A 14,102-nucleotide genomic window follows, 5' to 3' on the forward strand; every position below is an offset into this window, starting at 1 on the left:
CTGGCTTGCCAGTCCTCGGTCAAAGTGTCCAACCCATGGAAAGCAGACATTAAGTGATGATGATGATGACAGCAGAAAAAAAAAAGCCAATCTTTATTGCTGTGTATTTATTTCGATACAATTTCTATGGTTGGATGCTTTTCCTATCATTAACCAGTTTACAGCAGACACTGAGTGAATTTTATTGAATTTTCAATATTACCGAAGTTGTCCGCCAGGTCTAAACAGTTTTTATTGTGTTGCTTGTCTTTTCAGTGAGTTATCCTTGCTATAACTTAACCCTTTAACATTCAGATTTCTCTGTTAAATGTAACGCTTATTCATTTACATCGTTTTGAATTAATCATGCATCATCTCATTACTTTCAGGTTTTTATGATGTGATTTTTTTATTTTTAGAATGACATTGTAGGGTAGGGGTGAGAGATCAGAGCTGGCTGGTTTGTACAAAAACAGGTAGAATATTTGGGCCATGTTTAGATATGGCTAGTTTAAATGCTAAGGGGTTAAAGAGCCCTTGCCTTTTTCATTGATCCTTTTTAGGCATGTTATTTTTTATGGTGTCCTGTATTTTTTATTGCCAACAACTATGGAGTATGGACTGAGTGATTTTCTATCTTTCTACCAGCACATCTCACATAACTGGTAGTTTATTTTATTGACCCTGGAGGAATGAAAGGTAAAGTTGACATTGGTGGGATTTGAAGTCAAAATGTAAAGGGTCATAACATCATCATCATCATCATCGTTTAACGTCCGCTTTCCATGCTGGCATGGGTTGGACGATTTGACTGAGGACTGGTGAACCAGATGGCTACACCAGGCTCCAATCTGATTTGGCAGAGTTTCTACAGCTGGATGCCCTTCCTAACGCCAACCACTCCGAGAGTGTAGTGGTTGCTTTTACGTGCCACCAGCATGAAGGCCAGTCAGGCGGTACTGGCAACGGCCACGCTCATAATGGTGTATTTTACATGCCACCTGCACAGGAGCCAGTCCAGCGGCACTGGCAACGATCTCGCTTGAATGTTTTACATGTGCTACCGGCACAAGTGCCAGGAAGGCGGCGCTGGGCACAGGTGCCAAAGGTTAGCAATTTTAAGATGGTGAGGTAGTTGATTATATTGGTCCTAAAAGGATGAAAGGCACAGTTGACCATGGCAGGATTTAAACTCAGATCATTAAGACCCAAAAGAAATACTGCTAAGCATTTTGTACTATGCACTAACAATTCTTCCAGCTCACCATCTGAGTAATAATAATAATCCTTTCTACTATAGGCACAAGGCCTGAAATTTTGGGGTAGGGAATAAGTTGATAACATCAACCCAGTGTTTCAGTGGTACTTAATTGATTGACCCCCAAAAGATGAAAGGCAAAGTTGACTTCAGTGGTATTTGAACCCAGAACGTAGAGACAGATGAAATACCGCTAAGCATTTTGTCTGGCATGCTAACGATTCTGCTAGCACGCCACCTTAATAATAATAATAATAATAATAATAATAATAATAATAATAATAATAATAATAATAATAATAATCATCCTTTCTACTGAAATTTGGGGAGAGGGGACTAATCAATTACATCAGCCCCTATGTTTCACTGGTACTTAACTTATTGACCCTGAAAGGATGAAAGGCAAAGTCGACCTTGGCAGAATTTGAACTCAGAATGTAAAGGCAGACGATATGCCACTAAGCATTTTGCCTGGTGTGCTAACGATTCTGCCAGCTCGCCACCTTAGCAGCAGTAGTAGTAGTAGTAGTAGTAATAATAATAATAATGAATTTATTTATTCAATAATATAATGATATATTTCATTCTATTCTGATACCATATAAAAATAGTAAAATTAAACCTAGTTTACTGGTCATAGAATGTACTGCATATGGTTTTATTTGTGCCTTTGCACCAATTCTCTTGGCGTTTGTTTGGATTCTGTCTGGTCTAATTCAGTGAAAAAATCTTGCATGTTGTTTATTGAAGAGGAAATCATGCAATTTTCTTTCCGTTTCATCTCATCTCAGTATTTATTTAAGAAAGAGAGAAGGAAGGGTTATGCTCTTTTGTTTGTAGTGTTTAATTAAAAAAATAATAATAATAATAATAATAATAATAATAATAATAATAAAGAAGGAATATTTCCTTTTGCCCTTGTCTTCATGTAGTTTTTTTTTTCTTCTTCTTTTTTTCTGTTCTTCACTCTTGTTTTCTTCTTTCTCCCTCTTCTCAACCACTTTCAGCCCTTTTTCTATTTTATCCCTTATGCAAACCTGTAGAAAGTGACTTCTTTTTTTTTTTTTTTTTTTTGCTGCTGTAATTATATCTTTCTCAATTAGTTTTATTTCAACACTGAAGAGGCCTTTAAATTAATGTTTTACTCTACACCCCCCCCCAATTCTCCCCTACCACCCACTCACCGTCACTAACACCACCAACAAGAAACATGTCAATATATTTATAAATGTTGATGAAAATACACACACACACACACACACACACATTTGAGTGTGTGTGTGTGTGTACTTATGTATGTATGTATGTATGTATGTATGTATGTATACATTTCAATTTACATAAAATAGTCACCAGAGAACCTCAAATAACACAATTTTTCAAGACCAGCACTACTTGTTAGCAAAAAAAACACTTTTTGCTTATTTGTTTTATATCCTCAACAACCACCCAGTACACCACCACCACCACCACCACCACCACCACCGCCACCTTCCCACTGTGCCCGGTAGTGAACTATATCTCCCTTTGTGGATGTTATCCTGAAATTCGTGACTTACAGCATTTGGACAGCCAGCCATTTAATCATCATCATCACTGTCAACTTTTGAGCTCTGTCAAGCTAAATTTTCATTGAATCTGTGCCATACTTTTTGTAAATGGTAACAGGAATTCCCTGAAGTCACTGAAGAATTTTTTTTTTTTTTAATTGTTTCCTATAGACAACATAGACATTCCTTCCTTCATTTTACTCAATCCAACGCTGATATTTCCCTTAGGTGTGGATATATTTAGATCTTTGCTTTTTTTTTTTTTTGCTTGTTGTGTGGCCCAGTGGGGGGACAGAATGGTACTTGATCAAGGACTTAAAGAAATATAGGCATGTGGAAAGGAACCTACCTCAGGATTTCTGCTCTCTCTTACTCTTTTACTTGTTTCAGTCATTTGACTGCGGCCATGCTGGAGCACTGCCTTTAGTCGAGCAAATCGACCCCAGGACTTATTCTTTCTAAGCCTAGTACTTATTCTATCGGTGTCTCTTTTGCCGAACCGCTAAGTTACAGGGACTTAAACACACCAGCATCGGTTATCAATCGATGTTGGGGGTACAAACACAGACACATAAACACACACACACACACATATATATATACATATACATATGCATATATACGATGGTCTTCTTTCAGTTTCCGTCTACTAAATCCACTCACAAGGCTTTGGTCGGCCCGAGGCTGTAGTAGAAGACACTTGCCCAAAGTGCCATGCACTGGGACTGAACCCAGAACCATGTGGTTGGTAAGCTAGCTACTTACCACACAGCCACTTCTGCGCTGTGTAAAAAAAAAAGAAAAGAAAAGAAATTCTATGGTGGTTGTTAGTTCACTTCATTTAATAAATCAAGAAATTTTGAATTGATTAAAATCACATCATTAGTGATAAGAATGAAATGTCACTGTGCACCAGTACCCACCCACCCATTGACATGAGGCCCTGCTTGCTAGATCAACTGGTTATCAAATATAGCTCAATATTCTTCTAGCCATCTTTCATCGTCTCTTTTTAACTAAGTCCAGTGGCTAGTCTTTTCCACTGTAATTTGGATATCGTTCATGGTGGTATTTACTGAAGTGAGTTTAATCATTAAAGTATTATATTCTCTTGGGGTATTATTAGATGTGGCTTTATGCTTGGAGATGAGGTTAAGGTGAGATGAGGGTTAAGATGGGAGAAGGAGTGGGACAGAGGTTTTTTATTGTAGAGGCTACATGGCTGTTTACATTTAGAGGAGGAAGTGAGAATGAATCAGTGACAGCTGTGAATCAGTAAATAGTGAATGATGAGGAGGCACCTCAAGGTACGAGGTGAGTAGAAGTGAGAGGGGACAGACAGACTAACAAGGAATATGAGTATAATCTGAGCTTGCAAGAGTGTACGGTGGGTAACAAGAGATAGGGGAAATAGTAGAGGGGAGGGATAAATTGGTAAAAACTGCAAAGATCGGGTGGGTTTGCAGAGTAAGTGTAGGAAGTGATGGATACAGGCATTATTACCAAGTTCAAGTTAAAATCTCTTTTGTCTTTTACTTGTTTCCGCATGGATTGTGGCCATGCTGGAGCACCACCTTGAAAGGGTTTTAGTTGGACAAATCAACTCCAGGACTTATTTTTTAAGCATAGTACTTATTCTATCGGTCTCTTTGCCAAACTGCTAAGTTACGGGGATGTAAACGCACCAGCATTGGTTGTCAAGCGTCGGTGGAGGGCAAACGCAGACACAAAGACATACACACAGATATATATATATATATATATACACACATACATATACACGACAGGTTTCTTTCACTTTCCGTCTACCAAATCTATTCACAAGGCTTTGGTCAGCCTGAGGCCATGGTAGAAGACGCTTGCCTAAGGTGCCACACAGTGAGACTGAACTCAACACCATCTGGTTGGGAAGCAAGCCTCTCACCACACAGCCACGCCTGTGCCTAATCTGGGTTTTTTTTTTTTTTTTCTTAATATTTCCTTAGTCTTTTATATTAAGTTTGGAACTATAAATTCCCTAAATCCATTAACGTTTGAAGACAATCTTGGCCTCATCTTCTGAATGATGAAAAGATACTGGCTCATAGTTTCTGCATCATTGTAGTAGTTAGCAAGGGAATATAGGAGTGTATACATATTCTAACACACACACACACACACACGCACACGCACACATTTTCCATTAAAAACACAAATTTGTTTTCTTTTTATTATAACACAAGGTATGTTTTATTTAAGCATATCAGTATTTATGAAGATGTATGAAAATATTTTCTCATATTTCTTTATTGGTCTCTTTGGAATTTCATTATTGTTGTTGTTATTGTCATCATTCTCAATCTCATTATTATCATTATTATTAATATTATTATTATTATTATTATTATTATTATTATTATTGACAATAAACACAGTATGTTATAGCAATCATGTTTTTAATGATATACATCTGAAATATAAAATTTCTGTCTGCGTCCACATTTACAAATATGCATTCATACACACACACACACATACACACACACACACACACACACACACACACACACACACACATCTACTCGAATGTGTATCTATATATCTCTATACATTTATTTCATTATACAAATTTACTATCACTAATGTGTATGGGATTTTAGGAATGCATGTATATCTATTCATATGAAGGAATATGCTCAGTATTTATATATATATATATGTGTGTGTATGTGTGTGTGTGTGTCCCAATGTTTCCTTATAACACACACACACACACACACACACACACACACACATGCCTATTTATTTGTGTATTTTCCTTGTGGGTTTGTGTATGTACAACATATGTGTGTGTATATACATATGTGTGTGTGTATAAATGTTCTTGTGTATGTGTTGCTTGTGTGTATATGTGTATGTGGATATGTATACCTGTTCCCATCTATATATATCCTTTGTCTGTGAGAAAGAGAGAGAGAGAGAGAGAGAGTATATTTCCAAGTATCTTAAGTCCTCTCCTTTTCTTTAGTAGTAATTGCAATAATAATAATAATAATAATAATAATAATAACAATAATAATAAATATAATATGACAATAACCATAACTTGAAGTAGACCCCCCCCCCCCAAACGTTTTCTTCACTTTCTACTTCTTTATTGGCACTGTATATAAGCACTTTCTTTTGGTGGTGCCGGTGGTAGTGGGGTCATGGGGGCTGTTTAGAATTGTCTGCATTCCTCATATTATTGGTTTCGGAACTTGGCTCTCAAAGGTCTTTTAGTGGGCAAGGGGGCCCCATAGGAATAAAGGGGGTGAGGTAGCATTGGCTAAGGGAGAAAAGGGATTGGTTTGGTTTTTAATAGGCATAGTATATATTTCTTAGAAATAATCTTGGAGCAGTTACTCTGTTAGATTTGGTGGTGGCAGTGGTGGCGACAGCAGTAGTGGTGGTGGCGGTGGTGGTGATGGTGGCGGCGGCAACGGTGGTTATGTTTAAGCTTTAAGAAAATTAAGATCCTCTCTTTTTAACCCTGGCTTCAGTCATTTGAACGTGGCCATGATGTTTTTTGAGGGAAGTATGTTAAGCTTGTCGACTAACTGAAGTAAAAACGTGTCCAGTTTACCTACTCATTGCTGTGAGTCTGTTGGTGCAAACACTTTTTATTAAAACTAGAAAAGAAACTATCTAGAAACCTATTTGAAGTCATGGATTAAATGTGATATTTATTTGCACCCACATTCACCTAAATCTCTTCTTTTCTGTCTGTCTTCCTTTCTCTGTCTCTGTGTGTCTCTCTCTCTCTCTCATATATATATATATATATATATATATATATATATATATGTGTGTGTGTGTGTGTGTGTGTGTGTGTGGAGGCGCAATGGCCCAGTGGTTAGGGCAGCGGACTCGCGGTCATAGCATCGCGGTTTCGATTCCCAGACCGGGCGTTGTGAGTGTTTATTGAGTGAAAACACCTAAAGCTCCACGAGGTTCCGGCAGGGGATGGTGGCAAACCCTGCTGTACTCTTTCACCACAACTTTCTCTCACTCTTACTTCCTGTTTCTCTTGTGCCTGTAATTCAAAGAGTCAGCCTTGTCATTCTGTGTCACGCTGAATATCCCCGAGAACTACGTTAAGGGTACATGTGTCTGTGGAGTGCTCAGCTACTTGCACATTAATTTCACGAGCAAGCTGTTCCGTTGATCGGATCAACTGGAACCCTCGTCGTCATAAGCGACGGAGTGCCAAAAGATATATATATATATATATATATATATATATATGTTTGTGTGTCATGCTACATGTCTGTTGGATTTTTTAAATTTACAAAAAAGAAAACAGTTAAAACAAATATATTTATATTCTAACTACGACTACCATCACCACCACTGCCCACTACCATTATCAAAAACAATAACAGTATCTAAATACAATGAAAAAAGAAAGGGAATCATTATCCGCATAATGAAGTCTATATGCCAATATGTCCACCTTCAGCCAATACTAAAAGCTCAACATGCAGCACAGACAGATTAATAAACAAGAGCAGGTCATGGAGACCTAATCTTTTGCACTAAAATCATTGCACTCCTCCAGTGGTTTGTTGTTCTGTTTTAGTGTCAAGAGGAGCAATCCCCATGACTCTCACTAGGCTCTTTGAAACTGGGACTGGTGACCTGGTCCAAATGTTTGCACAGATTGGACTCTGCTAAAGGCACTCAAGGAGTTCAGATTGGACTCTGCTAAAGGCACTCAAGGAGTCAGATTGGACTCTGCTAAAGGCACTCAAGGAGTTCAGATTGGACTCTGCTAAAGGCACTCAAGGAGTTCAGATTGGACTCTGCTAAAGGCACTCAAGGAGTTCAGATTGGACTCTGCTAAAGGCACTCAAGGAGTCAGATTGGACTCTGCTAAAGGCACTCAAGGAGTCAGATTGGACTCTGCTAAAGGCACTCAAGGAGTCAGATCTTCATCATGATCATCATCGTTTTAACATTCACTTTTCCATGCTTGCATGGGTTGGATGGAATTTGTTGAGGTGGATTCTTTCCTGCAGTTGAATGCTCTTCCTATCACCAATCTTCTCGTGTTTCCAAATAAGATAATATTCCCCATGACCAGACATGTTTCCATGTCAGACTGGAAATGAAGGACACTGCTTGCATGATGGTGACATTTGTTTACAACAATCACATAAAGTCAAGGCATTGAGACACACACACACACACACACACACATATATATGGTTCTTTTTTAAAATTCTTAAAAAAAAATTCATTATGCATATATACAATGACCTTCTTTCAGTTTCCATCTATCAAATCCACTCACAAAGGTTTGGCCTCACTAAATTCTACTCAACCCATACAAGCACAAAAAGATAGGCATAAAGTAATGATAATGATGGTAATGGAGATTGAATCATGTGTCATAATTTGAATAATTTTCATTGTTTACTTTTTATCTTTTAATTGTTTCAGTCATTAGACTGTTGCCATGCTGGAGCATTGCCTTGAAGAATTTTTAATCGAATGAATCAATCCCAGTACTTCTTTTTTTTTTTTTTTTTTTTGTAAAGCCTGGTACTTATTTTATCAGTCTCTTTTGCTGAACTGCTAAGTTACAAGGACATAAACACACCAACACCAGCTGTCAAATGGTGGTGGGAAATAAGCACAGACACAAAGACACACACACACACACCCACACACAACGAGTTTCTTTCAGTTTCCATCCACCAAATCCATTCACAAGGGTTTGGTCAGCTTGAGACTCTAGTAGAAGACACTTGCCCAGGGTGCCATTCATTGGGATTGAATCTGAAACCATGTGGTTGAGAAGCAAGCTTTTTTACCACACAGCCAGAAGAAGTTTTTCATGAACCATGTGGCTTATTGGAGTTATTTTATTCACCCTGCATCTGGTTAAATGTCTAGATTTCAAATTCTTTGATGTGTGAATATTTTCAATTTTGATACCTCTTCCCCTTCTCCACACACTTGTCAGGTTTGGGAACTTTTCATCAGTTCCAAAACATGTTAGAAATTTAGAATTTTCCTCACCAGAAATGTATTAGAATGGAATTTTTTTTTTTTGCAGTGATGAAACACGAAAATGTTGTTGATATATAAATGTTTGAAATGTATTCTATTTTTTTTTTTACTTTTTGTATTTTTAATGATTTTCTTTTTATTTATTTGTTTATTACTACTTCTAGTACTACTACTACATGACGTTTCGTCTGTCTTAACGTTCTGAGTTCAAATTCTGCCGAGGTCAGCTTTACCTTTCATCCTTTCAGGGTCGATGAAATAAGTACCAGTGAAACATTGGGGGCCGATGTAATCAACTAATCCCCTCCCCCCAAAATTTCAGGCCTTGTGCCTTTAGTAGAAAGAATTATTATCATCATCATCATTATCATTATCATCATCATTATTATTATTATTATTATTATTATTATTATTATTATTATTATTATTATTATTATTATGGCGGTGAGCTGACAGAATCATTAGCATGATGGATGGAATGCTTAGTGGTATTCTGCCCATCGCTATGTTCTGAGTTCAAATTCTGCCAAGGTCGACTTTGCCTTTCATCCTTTCATGGACAATAAATTAAGTACCAGTGAAACATTGGAGTCAATGTTATCAACTAATCCCCTCCCCCAAAATTTCAGGCCTTGTGCCTTTAGTAGAAAGGATTATCATCATCATCATCATCATCATCATCATCATCATCACCATCATCATCATTATAATTATTCTCATTATTATAAAGGTGGCAAGCTGGCAGAATCGTTGGCATGGTGGGTAAAATTCTTAGTGGCATTTTGTCTGTCCTTAATGTCCTGAGTTCAAATTCCACTGAGGTCGACTTTGCTTTCATCATTTCGGGGTTGATGAAATAAGTACCAGTTATATTCTGGAGTCGATGTAATCAACTTACCCCCTTCCCCAAAATTCGAGGCCTTGTGCCTATAGTAGAAAGGACTTTACTATTCTCATTGGTAAAAACGGTAGAGCTTTAATCAAGTACCTGTAGAACAGGTGGGAGGGCTCATACTTTTGGTGGTCAAGGTAATCCTGGATCTGAGGGATTCCTTGATTGGCCCTAGTTGGAGTTTCTCCTGTATCAGAAGGATTACATCATTCATGTTATTACATACTTTGTATGCTATGTATACTATTATCGCTTGTCACTGTCTTTTCCATTTCTTTCTCTCCATCCTTTATGTAAGTCTGACACAAATTGTTGTCTGTCCTTGTGATGTCCCCCTCATCTATGCTCCTGTGACTAATAAAAAAATTATAATTATTATAAAGAATAAAAGTTTAGAATGGTACAACAATACACTATAGAACAAAAAATGAACTGTATACCTGTTGTAATTTGGTTATCTATAGTCCGATGATATTTCGGAATTACAATTCCTTCTTCGGATTTTCTTAGCTGGAGTCTCTGCTATAAACAGATATTCTTAGCTGGAGTCTCTGTTTATAGCAGAGACTCCAGCTAAGAAGATCCGAAGAAGGAATTGTAATTCCGAAATATCATGGGACTATAGATAACCAAATTACAACAGGTATATAGTCCATTTTTTGTTTTATAGTGCATTGTTGTACCATTCTAAACTTTTATTCTTTACAAACAATACACAATGCTTCAAGCGAACTACAATATTCTCTTATAATTATTATTTTTGTTGCTGTTATTATTAATGATCTTTTTATTTATATTTTTTTGATTCTTTTACAGACTCGTTGGATATTGTCACAAGACAAAACCACCTTTACCGAACAAACCACGCCCTCCTCTTCCAGCGAAACCAAACATATTACTTTCTCACGTCAATCCACTAACATCAAAAAGAAACAGTGGAGAATTAGCATCAACCAATCAAAGAATTATATTAGATTCTTCAGGTAATTTTCTCTTGTCTCTCTCTCTCTCTCAGACCATTTTGTAACTTTTACATGGTGGCCCTTGACAACCATGGGGTTGTGATGAAAAGGTCCACAGGATCCCTTAGAACAGGGTTCCCCAATCAGCAGGTCACAAACAGACCAATACCACACCGTGGATCGTTTGGTATCAAGCCGTACAGAAAGAATAAATTCTTTGATTTTATTTCTATTTCATTGACTATTTCAGTCTGTAAGATGTTTGTACATAATATACATGACCACTCTACCACATACATTCATGCACACACACACACACACACACACACATCCATGCACACACACACACACACACCCATTCATCCATCCACACACACATCTCTCTCCCAATATTTTTACTCTCTCTCTTTATTGCTGTCTATGTCTTTTTGCCCTTTGTCCTTATCTCTTTCTATCTTTGTTCTTACAATTCTTTTGCTTATTCTCTCTCTCTCTCTCTCTCTTTCTCTCTCTTTCACTATTTCTCACTTTCATTATCTCTTTCACTTCTCTAACACAGCCCTTACAAAGACATTTCATGTTAAATTTTTTAAACAACCACGTTTCGGTTGTATTACTTTATTTGTGTTTTGATCTACAGTTTTTTTTTTTTCAATGATTTTGCAGGTAAAGGAAAAGCACCTCCACCACCACCACCTTCTTCATCACCATCATCATCCGCATTGCCACCACAGCTACCACCCAAAGACACATCACCTCCACCTACTCCAAAGAAACCGACAGGAGAAGCTTCCCCTAAAAGTGCCCCCAGTTCAGTAAATTGTACACCAGTGACTGTGAAGAAATCATCATTCTCTAAAATTGACATACAGACTAAGATTTTGAATTCCGTTCGCAACAACTCAAACTTCAACCTAGACAGTATCAACATTAACAACAACATTTCTACCACAACTAATGCTAGTCCAACTTACACTTCCAACGATAACAACAATAACGACAACAACAGTAACATCACAACCTTTGACAATGAGACAGTAAGTGAAAACAACGAAAAGCTATCATCCCCTAAAACCAACACACAGCAGGGAACTTCCAGAAAAGTCTTCACAAGAGCCAAAAGCACTCCTCCAACCCCTTCACCTAAGACATTTACTATTAAGGTGGCTTTCAGTGCAGGGAAGAGTTATTCATGTTCTTCAAACATTGCTCAAAGTTCGAACAGTTTCAATAACGATGACAACAACAACAATATTGTCCAGAAAATACCAGCCAGTGAACCGAATCCTGTAAATACACCTGCCTTAGACTACCACAGGTCACATAGCATAGAACCCAGGAAAACACCACCACCGCCACCTGTGAAACCAAAGCCCAGACCCAAACCTCGTGAACGCCCCGTGCCAAAACAGCGGGTTTCGTTATTACTGCGACAGAACTCTGTAGAATCAGTTGATGGCAGCAGTCCAGGGACAACTGCAGACCATCATTCTGATGTCGGTTTAACAAATGAACTGAACAGTAGCAAAAACAGCAACAGCAACTGCAATGGCAACAGTGGCAGACCAAGCAATGATACCCCAACACAATTAAGTGAAACATCTCCCCTTGCTAATACTTCAGTAAAGAGAGAGTCTCTTTCTAATGATATAGAGAGTGTAGATGCATCGCTACGGCAATTCGAGGAATGTGTAAATAATATATTAAAGTCTCAAGAAAACATTGACAGGTTGTCATCTCCGGGAAGGTCTCGGAGGCAAGCCCCTAAAGTACCCGTTAGAGACTATAAGCTTAGGTCATCTTCTGTAGACAGATACAGTGTGTCTCATTCATACCACAAAAACTGGTCAGAAACCTCATCAAATTCCTTAGACACTGAGGAGCAGGTGCAATTACCACGTAAAACTCGAGTAAACAATTCTCCCTTTGATCTTCTCGTCTCGAGTGTCAATGACCCATCTCCTCCAAAACCCCCTGCTCGTCCACCACGCCCTAAACATGAGGAAATCAAGCGATCTCGTAGCAAGTTGACAGCATCCGATATTCAGTTTATGCATGTTGACTTCACATCTTCTCAACAGGCTCAAGAACTCGGAGCACCTACATTAACAAGACAGAAATCTGAGTCACGTAAAACTTGTCCACCAAAGCCTCTGCGTAAAAATCTACGGCGGTGCCGTTCTGACGCTGCAGATCACCGCAGCAAAGATAATGACATAGAAAGTAGTCGAAGTCGAAAGCTCACTCAACCCTTTCAAAGAGACTCCGAAGACATGTCAATGGCATCGAGCCCTCCAAATAAAATGATCAACCAGCCCGAACCCTCTTCTCCAAACATATCGAAAAGCCCTGTTCCTGCCCCTCCTCGCAGGTGGTACGGCCGAGAACAGGAACAGACGAAATCACCTCACACGGAAAGTGATGATGCAAACTCAAATTGTGATGTATCCAATGTTACTGACAAAACCAGTAGCAAAGTCAGTTCTCCTGCTAACCACGATACCACAGAGGCTGACACCATGAACTTTTTCAACTCTCCCAAAATACCTTGCACCTACCCTGCCCCAGTACCAAGAGCCAAATCGAAAGAGCGCAGTCCAACACCACCCCGAGTGCCTCCACGCAATTATAATGAGAACGAGGTGGCAGACGAAACCAACACTGACAACGATGAGGTATTTATATCTAGCAAACAGTGCAATGACTCTTCAAAAGAAAAACCTTCAGAAACCAATAAAAACTCTTCAGATAATTCTCTTAAAACTGACGCTGATATGTACAGCAGCAATGATAACATCAACAAGAGCCCCACCTTTAAGCACGATCGACCATTGAGTTCGATCAGTCAAATAAGTTTGCCTTCAGACAGTGGTTCGGGAAGTGCTGAAATGCAAAATACCAATTCCATTCTTAGTTCGGGGACTGATTCCTCTGAAGAAGAAGAAGCAGTAAGTTACTCTAATATACTACTAATACTAATTAAGTTAAATAAGTTACTCTAATATACTACTAATACTAATTAAGTTAAATAAGTTACTCTAATATACTACTAATACTAATTAAGTTAAATAAGTTACTCTAATATACTACTAATACTAATTAAGTTAAATAAAGTTATTAATATACCTCTAAAAAAAAAAAAACGAAACACTATTACTCGTGATCTTACTGACATAGAACATATTTGTCTTAGTAATTTTCTTACTAATATACCAGTTTCAAATTTTGGCACAAGGCCGGCAATTACATTGGTCCCAGTGCTCAACTGATACAGCCAACGTTGGTATGTTTATGTCCCTGTAACTTAGCAAACTGATTTTCTTCATTTTTCTTTTGTACTTTATTGTTACCACTTTGTTTTAAATTTATATTTTATTTTTATTTTTTTTTAAATTACATCATTTTCAAATATCTTGTCAGCTCTC

The 14,102-nt window shown here is 37.9% G+C and overlaps 1 protein-coding gene across 2 annotated transcripts in view; it reads left to right on the forward strand.

The window, feature by feature from the left end:
- Positions 1–14,102, forward strand: part of LOC106869717 (uncharacterized) — a 145,533-nt gene that overhangs the window by 106,569 nt on the left and 24,862 nt on the right. For both annotated transcript variants that reach the window (XR_016243596.1, XM_089359518.1), the window contains exons 3-4: positions 10,532–10,698; positions 11,344–13,625. Coding sequence is in view for 1 of the 2 variants with exons in the window: in XM_089359518.1 (XP_089215644.1) it covers positions 10,532–10,698; positions 11,344–13,625 (2,449 nt within the window). In the remaining variant the exon portion in view is untranslated. The remainder of the gene's footprint in view (positions 1–10,531; positions 10,699–11,343; positions 13,626–14,102) is intronic.

Source organism: Octopus bimaculoides, chromosome 11, assembly GCF_046866305.1.
Source record: "Octopus bimaculoides isolate indiv1 chromosome 11, ASM4686630v1, whole genome shotgun sequence".
In the NCBI taxonomy this organism is placed as follows: domain Eukaryota; kingdom Metazoa; phylum Mollusca; class Cephalopoda; order Octopoda; family Octopodidae; genus Octopus; species Octopus bimaculoides.